Genomic DNA, 17,878 nt, shown 5'->3' on the forward strand with positions numbered 1-17,878 from the left:
TGTCCTGAACGGCAGCAGTTAGAACCATTAGAACACAATCGGCGATTGACCCGCATTAACTAAAGATCTGCTCAATAGAGCAAACATTTTAGTTTTATTTGTCACAAACAGGATTACAATGAAACCAACTAATTTTTAGCGAGACCGACTCACATCTACCATGGATTCCTCAGCTTCCTGATGTGGCCATTTTTTTCACTTCAGCATTTGGTTGCCAAAACTAACAGTGCTGATTGCAGATGGTTCGCCAGCAGATGTGAACTGCAATGAATTCCTATCACATACATCCTAAGCGTTCTTGTGCTGCAAGCAGGGAATGAAATTATCAGCAAATTGAGACGAAAAACGGCGTTTTTCGAGCAACCGATTTTTTCTGTTTTTACTTTTCCTGTGAGAAATGTTTATCGGTCGTTACTGTTTGTCCCCGATCAAAGATAGCCGAAAACTAAACTGGAAATCGCTCTTTTCATTTTCGCTATCCAACTTTATCGCCTGCAAAGTTATCGCGATAATTATCAGAAGGCATATAACAAAAATTTGCCGCTAACGGGATTCGAACCTAGACCCTCCACAAAAATGTGTATGAGCGCGCTCCATAACCACTCGACCACACAAGCTGCTCGAAAGAGGACAGAAATTTTATACATAAAAGCTACAGCCGGTGACGACGGGACTACGGAAAGGCGAACAAAGAGCAGAAAGCAAACCAGTCAACTTTTCATGGCTGATGATAATCGATTTTCGGCGCTGCGGAACGAGCGAAAACACATTCTCGGGAGAAACCCGGGTCTGAATTTATCGCACGTCTTTTTTCGCCGATAATGCGTGTGGGAGAGTTTTCTACTATCGCGATCGTGATCGATAATTTCATTCCCTGGCTGCAAGTCAATTTCCTTACCATTCATTCTGTTGCATTTATAAGTTGGAGCACTCGTGGATTACTGCGTACGAGTTGATCAGATAAATAGTCGATAAATATGTATGCATTGCATTGGAAATCTCGAGAAATCTGTAATAACTGGCGAGGATTTCGACTATCAAAAAAGTAAACATTGCAATTCTTGACAATGTTACTTGAACATTTGACAGATCTAGTCTTATTATAGAAGAAGTTGTAATTATGTTATTTTAATGTTGTTATGATTGTCCTAAAACAAAGCTATTATTTTTTATATGCGTATGTTTTAGAAATGTTATCGAGACACAATATAAACTTTTAGTGATACACAACTATCATTCTGTTAGATTGTTGTCATAATGATGCATTTTCAACGTTATTTCAATAAGTTTTAATCAAAGTTTGAAGAAATGCATGAATTCTTCAGCAGTACTTTTAACATTACAGTACCGTTCATAAATATAAATACATATACTTTATACTAATAAAAATGTAAGAGAGGTTGACATTATTTTTGATAACGGAATTTCAAGTATACCTCAAAGGCACTGTTCATAATTTAGATAACGCTCCAGGGGGAGAGGAAAAGTACGGCCGAGCGTTACGGACCATACAAAAATATTAGAATTTTTATAGAAAAAGTGTCACGGAGGAAGAAGGGTTTAAAAATCACGGTTTAGCGTAACGTATTAACAGGGCCGGATCTAAGGGGGGGCCAGGGGGGCCCGGGCCCCGGGCCCCCACATTTTAGGGGCCCCCACAAAAACATTTTTTGATTACTAACATTAGCTTTATTTTCCATATTGCTCAAGTACTGTTCGAAAATAAGGAAAAACATGTTTGGTCATCTCTCCGAGGGGCCTCCACATCCGCTCGGGCCCCGGACCCCCACAATCCTTAATCCAGGCCTGCGTATTAAACGGATGCTCCATTATCAAATCGTTGGTTTAATTCAAATTATAATTGAACTAGTTTATGACACTTTGAACAGCACTGTAAGTCTTTTGAAAATCAGCCATATTGCAACTTCACATGGATTTATAAATAATTTTCACAAAGCAATATTATTTGGTTTATTCGTGTAACATTTTCAATTCAATTTAATGGCGCTTGATTTGCAGGCGAGTACATGTATACACAACGGCACCTGCAGCCAAATTAGGAAAAATTGGAGGTTCTTTCCCGTTTTTAACTGTTTCTCAATGATGCGAACATTGCATTTTAAACTTTTTTGGTGTTTTGAAAAGCTGAAACTTTCAACTTTTCATTAGTGGATTCAGATTTTAAATAAATGTTCATAAATACTGTGAAATAACGCTACATTTATATAAACAACCGGCACCTGGCCGCCCAGTGAGCTAAAGTGTCATGATTAACAAAAGTGCAGATAACTTTTGATAAGAAAAAGATGCATCTCTAAATTTTTGATATGTTATGTAAAAATGTCCCCGCTTTCGATTGACGCAAAAATTTTGAAAATCGGTGGTTGCCAACATGGTGAAAAAACAGTTTTGGTATAAAAATCCAAGATGGCGGCCAAAATCAATATGGCCGACCCAACTTTTTATAATTGTAATTAGTAGCTCTATCTTTCCTCTTTTCAACAACATTTTGTTATGAGGTGGTTTCTGGAGAAACTTTTGAGTTATAACGGTTTAAATGAGCCAACTATTGTGGATTTACCGGCTACTTGTATTCAACCGGTCGCTTCAGTATGGCCTCCAAAGTAGTCGTTTTATAAAAAGAGTAACTTATAAATGTTTTTAAACATTTTTATTGTATGCGCTATTCCTCGTTGCCGCTAGCTATTCAGCGACATTCATATTTTGACAATCAAGTTGATTTTTATATGAAAACGGCTACTTTGTAACGGCTTCTCATGTAACCGGTAGAATATACAAGTAGTCGGTAAATCCACAATATTGATCAAAATCGAGGGGTCCGCAAAAATGGTTGTGGCTCTAACTAACGGGGGGTCCATCAAATTGATTAACAAAATGCATTTTTCTTACTCTTTTGAGAAGGACTTTTTGAAAATCACCACTTTAAACATTTTTGAATACATGGTGTAAATAGTGGGACGGTCTCAGCGAGAGTTACCCAAATACAGGGGATAGACAAAATGATCGGGACAAGCAAAATTTTCACTTTTCAAAAAATGTTCAACTAGCTGTAACTTTTCGAAAAGTGCATCAAATATTCTCAAATGTTTACTGTGAGTGCATCAACTAGTTGTGATCAGTGGTTCAAATTTGAAAAAGTTAGGGCCATTTTCAACAAAGTTATGAAGATTCTGGCCGATAGCCAACTTTGAGCTGTTATATCTCCGGATTCAATTAACCGATTGAAATGAAATTTTGACCATTTATGACTTATATAATGAACTCTGGAAAACATTTGACTTAACTTGAAATTTTTAACAAGAGACAAAATTATAGCAATTTTAATTTTTTCACGATTTTTTAGTAAATTGGTCCATTTTTAATATGCATTCTAAAACTTTTTCAATTTATTGGTGGCTATGTTGTTACTTTCCTTCAAAACACATTTATATATAAGTCAATTAGAGGGGAATTAAATGAACTATAATTTGCATCTTGAATTTTGAAACGATGTTGATATTTTGGAAAATTTTGTGTTTTATTATAAAAATAATCTAATCGTTATAATTTTCTTCCGTGTTAAAAATATTAAGTTAGGTAAATGGTTTTTCATAGCTCATTATATAAGTCATAAATGGTCAAAATTTCATTTCAATCGGTTCATTGAATCCGGAGATATAACAGCTCAAAGTTGGCTATCGGATAATTTTACCTTTTTCAAGAATCTTTAAAACTTCGTGGAGAATGGCCCGATCTTTTCTAATTTTGTCCCACTGATACACATCTAGTTGATGAACTTACAGTAAAAATTTGAGAAAATTTGATGCATTTTTCGAAAAGTTACAGCTAGTTGAACACTTTTTGAAAAGTGAAAATTTTGCCTGTTCCGATCATTTTGTCTATCCCCTGTAGAAACCAAAGCCAAAACTGACACACTGCTTCTATTTTGGCCACTGCTTATTTTAAGATTAAAATTTTTCATTTAACGTAATGTAACGAATTGTTAGTTTCCATAGAATTGCTGTCATTTCTTGAAAAATAATTTCCGTTAGACTGGCCGCATACGGTGCGGTGGTGCACGTACCCTAACTGTACTCCCCTGTACCAATTCTGAGCCAGTTTGCAATAGTTACAAGTACCAAATCAGGTCAGAATAGCAACAAAGCATTTAATAAATATACAAAGCATTTATTTTGACATACTTAATCGTAAGGGTCGTAATGAAAGTGTCGTATCTGAGACCGCATCCATATATGACTGGCCATATGTGAAACTTTCTTTGGGAACTTTATCAATTCTTTCGCTTAAAATTTTCAGTAATATTTCCTTTTTTCAACACTAGTCTTGATTTTTCGATATGCAACAATAACAGTAGCAACAATGGACTTTTCCACCGATGAACCAAATTCATCGCGGTCCGAGAATTTTGACACTAGAGCGGGGTCTGTTCCAATCAGAATCGTCTAATTCTGATTGGAACGGCCCCGCTCTAGTGTCAAAATTCTCGGACCGCGATGAATTCGGTTCATCGGTGGATAAGTCCATACAGATAAGTGAAATTTTAACACACGAACACTAGAGCGAATTTTCCCCACACAAAAATACACGCCAATTCTAGGCTTTTGAAAACGGATAGTATAAAAAAATATGCTAGATCAAAACTACATATGTATTCCAGTTTCCGAGGAAACATGGGTCTTACAAGAGATGAAGTCTTCTCAGGCGCCCCTACCATTACCGTACCCATTCAAAAATCGAACAAAAGACGAATTAGCATGGTACCCTACACACAATCGATTTAAATATATACAAACCGAACACAAACACGAGATAACACGCAAATCTTAAAAACAAAAAATGCATCATTTTGCGTCATGTGCAACAGAAAACATCTGTGTACATCACACTTTAGTGATTTGAGTATAGTTTACCATCATACTATTGCATCCATTTCAACACCAAGATGGACCATGTGCAGTATTAGAGCACAGATAGAGCTATATCTATCTATACTTGCCCTGTTGCATGTCCCCCGTAGTATTTGACATGCACCGAGTAGTACTGCTTTCGCACTTGCTTGCAGTTGCACCACAAAGTCGGGCCTTATCTGGTGCATCGTCTTCCACTAAAAAAAAGTCTCAATTATCATTTAGTGCATCGTAATAACGAAAAAAGTACTTTACAATATGTTTCGCACGTTCGTAGCGGAGTTGCCGGTGTTATTTAGGAAGGTAGGAAAGGTGTTGTTCGGTCCGACAGCCGAACTAGATTAATTCAATTGCATTTTGCAGGCACCGCTAAACAGTGCGAAAAATTATGCAACGGAGGCAAAATTCGAAACCAAGGTAAGTGATCGTTTCGTCCTGAAGGTCAATCGGGTAAACGGTTGTATAGAGCGTGGGAAATATTATTTTATTTTTTTTTTACTGGGAGTCATAAATTTTGTGAAATTTCGGCTCGAGGTACATACGTCGATGGAGTCTCCAGTTAGTCTAGTGGTTAATCCGGAGACGGATGGAAAATTTTCTCGACTCCCTGGGCATAATGTATCATTGTACTTGCCTCACAATATACAAATGCATGCAATGGCAGGCAAAGAAAGCCCTTCAATTAATAACTGTGGAAGTGCTCAAAGAACATTAAGTTGAATAAAGGCAGGCCAAGTCCCAGTCGGGACGAAGAGCCATAGAGAAGAAAAAGTACATACGTAGATGTACTATGTAATCTATTCTAAACAACTGAACATCGGAAATTGTAAGCCCTTTAGACATATGTAGGTGTCAGTTTCATATCATTCAAATGAAAAACAATTAACATGTTAACAAGTCCAAGGCTTATGCAGTATCTGCCGTGCGCACTATGAGATATCAGGCAGACAAAAAACGAAAAAATGACCCTCACCAATTTGTTTGTTATATTTTTGTCGTAAGGAAACATCCCAATTAAGAAAAGCCCAAAGTTTCAAGTCTCTAGCACGTTGCGTTCCTGAGATATAAAATATCGAAGTTAAAAATTAACGAGAAATATAACTTTTTGACGGATAAGCTCGGTTTATCTGAAATCAATTCGACCATTTTTTCATGAGAAACCCCTTAGTTTACAATACATTATTGAAAAGGTTACTAAAAAAGCTGTAAGAAAAAAAAATAAAACACAAAATTTATTTACAGAACTAAATTATAAAAAAAAATCATTAAAAGGGGTTGAAACATTGAAACAACGCAAATATGAAATATTCTGATCAGCAGCATTTTTATTTGCGCTGAATTGCGCAAATCCCAGCAGTTCTGAAGTATAATCAGGGTCTAGTCTAGAAAGTTACGGTGAAAAAGTTTGCGCATAAGTTGCGCAACTTTGGAATTAGGCTATTCAAAAAATAAGCCATTTTAGTACAATTTAATATTTCTTTAATATAACAATACCAATTGTATCGCTTTCATATTTTTCCATGTTGTTTATGGACAGTTCCATATATGAAAATCAAAAAATAATAATAATCTTTTGATTTGCAATCAAAGTACGGATCGATTTAAATTATAATTTACTTTAAATCAATAAGTTTATACGCCCTTATCAAAAATTAGTCTCGAAATATTGAAAAATCAAATTAACGAAATATTTCGATAGTCCACAGAAAACGAAAATCTATCTATATATATATAAAAATGAGTTTGAAATCTCTTTGAGACAACAAAACTCACAAACGGCTGAACCGATTAGGATTGCTCTTGCACGGTTCGAATCGTTTTCATGGTGGCTGTGTTTATATGTATAAAAAGTAACGAAAATCAACTAGAAAAGTAACAAAATTTAAAAAGAACTGATTTTCTATGAGCTGGGAAGGAAATCAACTTGACTGAAATGAAATCAATCTAGAGTGCGGTGCTATTTTGAGCTCAACAGTTGTCAAACCACCACAAGACGGCAAGACAAAGTTTGCCGGGACAGCTAGTAAATGATAAAAATATTTTCGTCCACCTACTTGTATGGTAATCACCCATAGTGATGTGGTCCACTGATCACCGGTATTTTTTTTATTCTTTATCACTTAACCTAATTTACAGCTCTTTGTCCACTAGGGCACTACGTGAGCGATTTCAATTGACAGCCGCACTTACATTTTATACCGCGCCTAGATGTATGCTATTATACTTTATCGAACTGGTTGCCTTTCTGCTGCTTTCACTTTTCTACTTACATGGTAGAATGATGAGCACCTTTGTTCCTTTCCAGTTCGAATAGGGGTCCATTATGAGTAGCACTTCGCCGATGTCCAGGTATCCGGGTCCGTTTGAGCCGTGGGGCTCAGAAGAGGGTCAGTGTCAGACGCTCTCGGGGAAAGATCAACTGACGAAGTGACAGGGCTGGGAATCAAACCCATGACCATCCGCATATAAAGCAACCACCGGTATTTATTGTCGTCGCGGTTGAAACCCGAAGTTTCCCCACACGCGACAATCCATTTTTTTTCCAAATCCATACCGTTAAATGGGGTGTTACGAACTCATGGGGTGTTAAGGGATTCATCTTAACACACTACAGTATGCGGCAGGAAAAAATGCGAAAGTGTTTTTCAACTTCAAACCTCATTTTCGTCCATTTGGCATTAACCAATCTATGTTTCAACGTCCCTTGATCTATAATAGGCTAGTTTTCTGAAAAGTTAATTAAAAAATTTCCCGTTTTGGTCACTAACCTTTACAGGGCGGCGCCCGAAGATGAAGACAACCAAAATTTTCAAACCGCAGAAAATCACACAGGTCACTAAATCTCGCATCTGATAAAACAAAATTTTTGATTTTCTCCACAATATCATCAAATATATGTACTTATTTCATCTGGTATGTGAAACTACATGGCTCTGGATCAGTGTGGTCTGGTTGTTAATCGAATTTGAGCTAATTTTGTTACTGTTATAGTCATTTTGTTTAATGACCATTGGGCGCGCAGTTTATTGATATCCGCTTATTAGGCCTACATTATCACATGTTAAACATCAAATATGTTCATTTTTATTTTTCAGTGCTAGAATATAGACATTGACTGATACACTGTCATGAAAAAATAGTCATATATATCCCATATTCAGCGTGTAATAGTGCCTTGAACTTTTCGCATTTTTTCCTGCCGCACCCTGTACTTTGAAAAATCACCAAACCATTGAAACATTGATTTACTTATTACAAATTCACTTTAAATGTGTGTTGGAAATAAAGGCATACTATAAGGATTCAGTGCCGGATTTAGGCTTCGGGGGGCCCGGGGAAAAGCCTATAATGCGGGCCCCTAAAAACAAGATTTTGAATATATAAACCATGCTATAACGTTTTCTTTTCCATTCAAGTTTTTTTGCTGATTTTTGCGGCTTAGAAAGAAAGTATGTCACATAACTGTTTTGTTCATTCGAATTATACATTTTTTATTTATTTTCAATGTTTCATGATAATGTATTAAAACCTTAATGCCGAAAAATGCGTTCTTCTCATGTCCTTCTAAAAGTATACATTGTTCAATGCAATTCTACAAAATTTCGACAGTTTATCAGAGAATAATCAGTGACTATAAATGAAAAAATGTTACGAACATTTATTTACATATTTTTTGCTAAAATGTCAAGAAGCTGCATTCAGGATTACAATATTCTACGAATGAACAAAGTTAGGACCACAGAAAAACAGACGTAACACTCTTAAAAACGGCATGGCACATGCATTTAACGATCAATTCAAATTTCATTTGATTTGCGCGATCGTTCCACCAGATGCGCTAGTGTTCGATCGCTTTGGCGTTTGCCAGTGTACACGTTGCTGAATGATGCAAACGAAAATTACAGGCAATTTGTGTAGTAGTGTGCGTGTCAGCAAAACGTCAAATCAAAATCCATCATGGCCGACAGTATCGCGCGCGGTTCTACCAACAGGTGGCAGTGTGCTCATGAAAATGACACCGGGCAAAAGTTTTTGATGAATTTCCTCTAAGAGTTACGTCTGTTTGTCTGTGTTAGGACTCTTTCCCCCCGAATTTCTCGAACATCTCCAGGAATTATTATGTTCTCTTTTCCATCATCAGTCCTCAACGATCTTCATCAGGATGGGTATTAATCAGTTGTTTGTTAGAGACGCTTTTTTGTTGTTATAAGTTCCAAAAAGTTTTTCTACTGAGTTGAACAAGAACTTTCATGGGGTTTGATAAAAACACGTGTATACCAAAATTTAAGAAAAAAACTTCGTTTTACCTGATTATTGAATACTATAAGTGCAGCAAAAAAGCATTACAATCAATCCATTAAAAAAGTCATTCTGGGAAACACACTTCAATTCTACAGTTGGATTGTTAAACAATTGGGTTTTTGATTTTGAAAAATACATTGTTTTTTTTTATTTTTATACGAAAGAGCACCTTTTCTGAAACACCATGATTTTTTCCAGATTTTTAGTACTTCGTTTTGTTACCTAGAATCAATTTCAAAGATATTTTTTGGAATCACCTTTTGACAGCTGGGCAACTGCTTGACAGCTCCGTCCAGTATAAAATGCGACGAGGGGTGATTCGACAAATCGCTCTCATACAAACTTCAAATTGAATTTTAAATAGGATCCCAGGCACCAAAATTTATGAAAATTTGGATTTCGGCTCAGTTTGGCATGCAGATTCAGAACATGGGATTCTTTCAACACCGTTTAAGAAGCCAATTAAAATATAGTTTTTTTTAACTCAATCGAAAGAGCAAAATATTTTTCACCAAAATTATGAAACTTTGGATTTTGATACAAAATTATCAAAAATATAAACCTTAGGATTTTTAAGTTAAAATTCAGATTAAGAAATAATCTGGATAAGTAGACACCCTTAAAGATCCCTATTAGAACTACTCTAGGACATAAAATATAATCATACACTATTGAAGTGCATGTTTAATAGTTTCGTTTTAGTAAATATATAGTGATTCAGGATTTTTGGGGGGCCCTTCTAATCGGGGGGGCCCGGGGCACTTGCCCCTTTGGCCCCTCTTAAATCCGGGCCTTAATCCTTAAAGGATTACCACACATTAAAATACGTGTTTAACTGGACACTAGACATCAAAAATAGAACGGCATTGCTTTTTCTCAATTTCGCTACCTTTGAGGTCGCTACTTTGTGAGGTCAGAAATATTATTAAAAAGTTATGTGAGTAATCGTAAGGTGTTCTACAACTCATTTCAAACGAAACTTGGGTAAAATATTTGATGTAACTAAGGTGGTTTTCGAACACCGACATTTTTGTGAAAAAAAGCCTGGTTTCATAAACTGGTGGGGTGTTAGGGGATTAAATTTCTCATACATATTTTTTAAATACACATCCTTAGTTTACAACCTGTTGGTCAGTCTGAACTATACAATTTGGTTACTCTAAAAAGTAACTGTGAATAATGTGTTTGTTAAAAATTGAAGCCACTGAGATACAATTGACGGTATTTTTTTCAGATTTCGAGGCTTTAACAAAAAAAACTCATATATAAAGGTAGATGACAATGAAACTGTCCCTGCACTTTCAGGACTATGATGGTAATCTTTTTCGGAAATGTTCAAGAAATATTACAGCTACAGTTTACAATTAATCCATTTTAATCTCTCTTTGAAATATAAGAACTTTTACATTCATTCCCAAAGGGGACAGCAACCTATTTTTTTACTATGGAGTTTGACAGGCTGGATTGTGCCTCCTTACGTGGAGCATAAATTTATGCTCCAGCCAAAATATTCACCAACACAGTCGTGAAATTTGAATGTTTACCTTTTTACGAGGGATATCGGTGCAAAACGCTTACATCACATTCGATCTAATAAAAGTGTTGATCTTGAAAAAGCGGCATTGATTGATAATTTTCAATTTCAGAGTGTAGATGTTTAGGTAAAGTTCCTACAGAGAGAATTGCTTGTGAAAAGACACACAACACCTCTTTTTGCAAACTTTGTTCGCCAAAGTGCGTTTTTCTTTATTCCCTCCCGCTGCTGTATTGAGTGAATGTTGGTATTAGTGAGCACTGGTTGCGCGTGATAAGCGGCAACAAAATCAGATCACCGTAGCATCCCCGTGTTCATTCCCTTAAATTCTTCAACACCCCATTTTCATATTTTCCTAAAATTCTCACATTTTGTTAAATATCTTCAATTTTTCCAAAAACTCGTCAAATTTTGTAATCTATATGCGTAGCAGGCAGCAAGACAATGATCAGACTGCTTTTCCTGATAGTTTTAAGAAGTAGAACCCATTAAATTAATGGGAACGAAACATTTTTCCGTCCCTTAACACCCCATTTTACGGTCTGACGCACGATTTAGGAGAAACGTCGACTTTCGCGCGTCAAAAATTCCGATTTTCAACTGCACAAACAATATACCAGTGAAAATCTATTATAGGGATATGTTACGTGCCTAGACAAGAAGTTAAAAAGTAGAACGTTACTTACTACCTGAAGGTACACATTACAGTACTTCCGATGCTACCATCTGTACCTAGGTAGACACTACAGTCAGGAGGTAAAACATTCGCAAATATTACATGCATCTAAATATTCGACAATAATCGAGTCGCTTGATTCCGTGGTAGATCACCATTCACCGTGGTAGTAGGTACCCATTAACCTTGTAGCAGAGGATACCTTCTCTTTTGTTTGAAAATAATTTTCAATCATTTAATGATCAAAACCACCTAGCAAAGTATTTTTTTTTTTCGTTTATATTCATTTTGAGTAATAACTTGGAAGATTTATTTAGAAATTTTGTTTCAATTAAAAAATAAGTGGAATCATCCTGAAATCGTACTTTCTTGGTAAACTTGCTTCGATAATGCAAAATTCATACCTGATAGGTGAATTTAATTGCTTCTTGGTGAAATAATTTCGTAATTACATTTAGTTAATTCTCTCCGAGAGTTCAATCTACTTTTTAACTCGTGAACAACAGGTGTCAATTTTCCCTCATCATCGTTCATGACATTTCTCGCCGAGTATGTCATATTTTTGTTGTATCGGTTGCCTTTAGTAGACAGCGAAACACACCAGTTATAAAAATATCCAAAAGAAATGAAGTAGTAGAAGTGCGAAATAATAATAAACTTAGGAGTTGCAATAGATACCAAGCTATCATTCATCGACCATTACAATACTACAATACGATCAATTCAGGGATAATGGAAATTCGCGGCAAAAATTCTTAAATTTCGCGGCCTCATGTTTTTGATCGTAAAGAGGTAACAAATTCGATTAAAATCAAAAAAGAAGTATAGAGTTGAAATGCAATAAATTTCCATTACGTGGACTCCGTATCGTGAATTGCTTTACACTGTCAAAAGTTATCGACCATTTCATGCTGAAAACTATGAAAATGTTGGAAATTTTTAAGGTATTTTCCCAACGTTTTGTTATTCTTCAACCACCCCACACTGTTTCCAAAGGCCCAATTTCGTGATCGAAATTGTTTTGGGCATGAAAAATTGATTTTAGAGGTTTGGTGTCTTCGAAGAAGTTGTTAGGTATATCAGAGCCCTTCTTTTGGAAGTATCACTAATGTGATTAATCCACCTAAAAGTGAGATAGAAATTCGATTTTTTTTCATAAGTGAAGATAGCGTGTTTATGTCTTCAGCAAAGTTGTAGAAAATGTCATTATGAGAAAACTTGCCGAACAAACTTTTGCTCTATCTGCTCAATTTCTAGAGATATGGGCCATTATTTGTGAATGACCCCTTAAAATCAGTTTTTTTGTTGTAACTTTTCCTAGACATTTTTGGGAATTTTCAAATGTTCTACAAAGTTATTTAGTATGACAAAATACGCGTTTCTTCTGAAGACGGCAACATTGTATCTTTGATAGTTTTTGAGATATTCAATAATTTATTTAAAAAAATTGCCTTTTTGACGGCTTTGTGACATTTACAGAGGCAAAATGGGGCAAGATTTTTCAATTGAATATGAAAGAAGTTTATAATAGGTGTAAATTTTGTTTCAACTCAGGCTGGACACTTGCTTCCTTGACAGTAAAATTGAGCTGTGAAATATTATAGTTCGCAACTGAAATTTTCAAAAAACTCAAAAAGTATTGAAGATAGAACTTTGCCGTCTTTAAAGAAAACATGTATTTTATAATATATAATAACTTCGTAGAACATTTAAAAATTCCTAAGAATGTCTGGAAAAAGTTACAATGAAAAAACTGATATTTAGGGGTCGTTTTCAGGAAATGACCCATATCTTTCAAAATAGAGCATATAGAACAAAAGTTTGTTCGGCAAGTTTTCTTATAATGATATTTCCTACAACTTTCCTGAAGACATCAGTATACTATATTCACATATGGTAAACACTGAATTTTCATCTCACTACTAGGTGAATTGATCACAAAAGCAATACTTGCAAAAGAAGGATTCTTGTCTATCAAACAACTTCTTGCAACAAACTTTTGTCCTATCTGCTCCGTTTTGAAAGATATGGGTCATTTTCTGTTAACGACCCCTAAATATCAGTTTTTTCATTGTAACTTTTTTCAGACATTTTTAGGAATTTTCAAATGTTCTATAAACTTATTATATATGATAAAATGCATGTTTTCTTTAAAGACGACTAAGTCCTATCTTCAATACTTTTTGAGTTTTTTGAAAATTTCAGTTACGAACTAAAATATTTCATAGCTCAATTTTACTGTCAAGGAAGCAAGTGTCCAGTCTGAGTTGAAACAAAATTTACACCTATCATAAACTTCTTTCATATTCAATTGACAAATCTTGCCCCATTTTGCCTCTGTAAATGTCACAAAACCGTAAAAAATGCTACTTTTAAAAATAAATTAGTAAATATCTCAAAAATTATCATAGATACAATGTTGCCGTCTTCAGAAGAAATACATATTTTGTCATATTAAATAACTTTGTAGAACATTTAAAAATTCCCAAAAATGTCTGGAAAAAGTTACAACAAAAAAACTGATTTTAAGGGGCCATTCATAAATAATGGCCCATATCTCTAGAAATTGAGCAGATAGAGCAAAAGTTTGTTCGGCAAGTTTTCTCAAAATGACATTTTCTACAACTTTGCTGAAGACATAAACACGCTATCTTCACTTATGAAAAAAAATCGAATTTCTATCTCACTTTTAGGTGGATTAATCACATTAGTAATACTTCCAAAAGAAGGGTTCTGATATACCAAACAATTTCTTCGAAGTCACCAAACCTCTAAAATCAATTTTTCATGCCCAAAACAATTTCGATCACGAAATTGGGCCTTTGGAAACAGTGTGCACCCTAATTTACACCTCTTTTGTTCACTAGGGCACTGCGCCAGCAATTCCAATTGGCTGCTGCACTTACACTTTGTGCAGCGCCTAAATGTATTCTATTCTAATTTTACTATATCGAACTAGTTTTCTTAGCGCTGCTGTCACTTTACTACCCTATCCATGGTAGAATGTAGAGCACGAGGATGTTGATGTGTGGCTCTTGATCCTTTTCCAGTCCGATTGGGGATCCATTATGAGTTGCAGTTAGCCGATATCCAAGCTTCCGGGTCCGTTAGAGCCGATTTCGGAAGAAGAGCAACTGACGAAAAAAAAATGCAAGTGCCGGGACGGTGATCGAACCCATGACCATCCACTTAAGAAGTGAACGTGTCATCATTACGCCACGGGCCCCGGCTGATTTCTCAATGTTTAATTTCGCGATATTTCACGGGTTTTCCTATATTTCGCGGCCATGGCCTCATTTCGCGGATTTCCCGGCATTAGCGAAATCGCGAATTTCCATTGTCCTTAACGATCATTAACCAGGCAAATAACATGCTCGGATTTATCAAACGTTTTAGCTGCAATTTCCACGAGCCATACACAATAAAACTTTAAACATTGTATATGTGAGATCCATACCTGAATATTGCAGCATAGTTTGATCACCGAATTCCGTCACGCAAGAGGAGCGAATCGAGTCTGTACAAAAACAATTCTTATTGTTGGACTCCGTAAATTAGGCTGGACAAGATTTCCCCTTCCTTCATACAGAGCCCGATGTATGCATATAAAAATATATGTTATTAAACCATTTACCACTTACAGTGTCGGACAAAACAATAAGACCACCGGTCCTATTTCATACAAAATGACCAAGTTTGACGATATGGTACTCGGTTTCTAGTAAACCGATTAGGCTGAAATTTTAACAGCCGACATGGAATGGCCAAAATTTTGGTTTGTGTTAAATTGATTGAATTATGATCCCTACATCAAAAGTTACAGATATACAGTGCGACAAAATTCCAACACCAGATTTTTATGATGGTTATTTGTGGTCAATTCAATAAAAATGTCCCAAAGTTTAAATTGCATCCTTAATTTTTAGTACTTGTTTATCAATCATCAAGTATCAGATACACATATACATCCTTTGATAGTGGCAATCTGAAAGTGGTCCTATTATTTTGTCGTTTCGTATATCTGTTACATTTGATGTAGTTAACAGAACTCAATCAATTATATACAAATCAAAATTCACGTAACTCCATGGCGACTGTCAAAAATTCAGCCAAATCGGTTCACCAGAAACCGAGCATTACATCGTCAAACTTGATGATTTTGTATGAAAAATGGCTGGTGGTCTTATTGTTTTGTCCGACACTGTATGTCTAAGATGCGAAGATAAAACTAACAGCCAAATGATTATGAACTATATACCGACATAAATTTGTTTGCTAATGTTTTCCACAGCCTTTTAAATTGCACAATTTGAAAACTGGACCAGCTACCTCCAGGACGGTAACTAGAGATGAGGCCCTTGCGTATTACTCGGCTATGCAAAGAATCCGAAGGCTAGAGACCTCTGCTGGTAATTTGTACAAAGAAAAGATCGTTCGTGGTTTCTGCCATCTGTACTCGGGACAGGAAGCATGTGCTGTGGGAATGAACGCGGCCATGCGACCCCAGGACAACATCATTTCCGCCTACCGCGTTCACGGCTGGACGCATCTGATGGGAGTTGACGTCAAGGGCGTACTCTCCGAACTGACCGGGAAACAGGGTGGCTGCGCACGCGGAAAAGGCGGTTCCATGCATATGTATGCTCCCAATTTTTACGGCGGGAATGGTATTGTCGGTGCTCAGGTACCACTCGGTGCCGGTGTCGCACTGGCTTGCAAGTACAAAGGCAACAACGGCGTTTGTTTGGCGCTATACGGAGATGGCGCTTCCAATCAAGGACAGGTCTTCGAAGCCTACAATATGGCATATCTATGGAACCTCCCTTGCATTTTCGTATGCGAAAACAACGGATACGGTAATAACACTTGGAACCAATTTCATTTGACTTTATGAAGATAATTGATTCGTTTTAGGAATGGGTACAAGCGCTGATCGATCGTCCTGCAACACAAATTACTTCCAACGAGGAGACGTTCTGCCGGGACTTTGGGTAGATGGTATGGATGTTGTAGCAGTCAAATTGGCTACCGACTTTGCTATCGATTATGTTCTGAAGAATGGACCGTTGGTAATGGAAGTACACACATACAGGTACTACAGATCGTTTACCTTTTGTTGAATTACTATTAATATTGAGCTATATTTTAAAAGATACTCTGGTCATTCAATGTCGGACCCCGGAACAAGTTACAGAACACGTGATGAAGTCCAAGAAGTTCGACAAACCAGAGATCCGATCTCGTCCTTCAAAGATAAGATAGTCAATGCAGGTCTGGTAACTGCTGATGAGCTTAAGGTAAATCCCTGCAAACATTACGAATTATAAAAAAAGCAGTAATTATGCATTTTTATTGTAGAAAATCGATGCAGCTATCAAAAAGGAGGTCGACGAGGCAACCGCGGCTGCTAAGGCTGATGCAGAAATAGGTTTGCCAGAATTGAGCACTGATGTCTACGCCAACAATTTGGAAGGATACATCAGAGGAGCGAGTCCAAGCTCCTGGTTAAAACATAGCTCACTGAACAAAGCCGTTAATATGTAATGGATTTAAATGAATGCAAATTGTTAAATTAAAAACCTATACATTTGGAATTATCTCGACAATAAATCTACCGTCAAACGGGGATATTCGCAACAGCGGTGTAACTTGCAACACGATGACATACATTAAATGTGAATTATTTGCTCATTATAATGAAAGCTAAGTATGCTCCACTACTTCGGTTATCGAGATTATGTAGACCAAATATTGGTTTAGTGGAAAAATCAGTTTTGATTACTTGTTTATTGTTTAGCTACACTTTTAAACCTGTTTGCTCATTTTATGCCATAAAAACAAGTATGAAAATCGTGCTTTACATCTCTCGGTAAGTGCGATAAGTCTGATGACCTTGCTTGGAGTAAGATACCTAAATAGGCTGACTAGATTTGACTCGTTTAAATACGGGACACATTTCGGATACTCAACAAAAAGTAAATTAATGTCCAAAAACAGAACTGCATGTTGTTAATAATGCTGTTTCACCTAGAAAGAACGAATAATAGTCAAAAAATTTGCAAAAAAATAACTATGCTCTAGTGACGAGTGTTTGAAAATTTTGTTGTCCCGTTAAATACGGGATGGATGGTCAGCCTATACCTAATAGTAAGATTAGCTGAACGATGAAAGTTCGATAAACTTATGGACGCGTAGCCCGTCATCAGCATCATTGAAATCTCGCTAGAAATTTCAAAGTGATAAAACTCAGTCACCGAAGCGCATATTGTCGGGCCGCCACCAAACCGGACGTCGCACAATCATGTCGTGACGCGACCAACTCGCGACGTTTTTTCAATCATGTCAAAAGTAGTGCTCATCCTTCCCGTTGTTGTCAGCAACACAGCGCACTTGTCGTGAAAAAGTTGCGACACTTGTGGACCAAGAAAATTACTATTT

General features: G+C 36.3%; 1 protein-coding gene across 1 annotated transcript; it reads left to right on the plus strand.

Annotated features, from left to right (window-relative positions):
- The first annotated feature begins 5,042 nt into the window (after positions 1–5,042).
- Positions 5,043–17,077, plus strand: LOC109404988 (pyruvate dehydrogenase E1 component subunit alpha, mitochondrial). The gene is made up of 6 exons (XM_019677973.3): positions 5,043–5,231; positions 5,292–5,345; positions 15,732–16,296; positions 16,355–16,532; positions 16,593–16,737; positions 16,799–17,077. Exons 1-6 carry the CDS (start codon positions 5,187–5,189, stop codon positions 16,982–16,984), a joined length of 1,173 nt encoding a protein of 390 aa, XP_019533518.3. The 5' UTR covers positions 5,043–5,186; the 3' UTR covers positions 16,985–17,077.
- The last annotated feature ends 801 nt before the right edge of the window (positions 17,078–17,878 follow it).

This window comes from Aedes albopictus, chromosome 3, assembly GCF_035046485.1.
Source record: "Aedes albopictus strain Foshan chromosome 3, AalbF5, whole genome shotgun sequence".
NCBI lineage: Eukaryota > Metazoa > Arthropoda > Insecta > Diptera > Culicidae > Aedes > Aedes albopictus.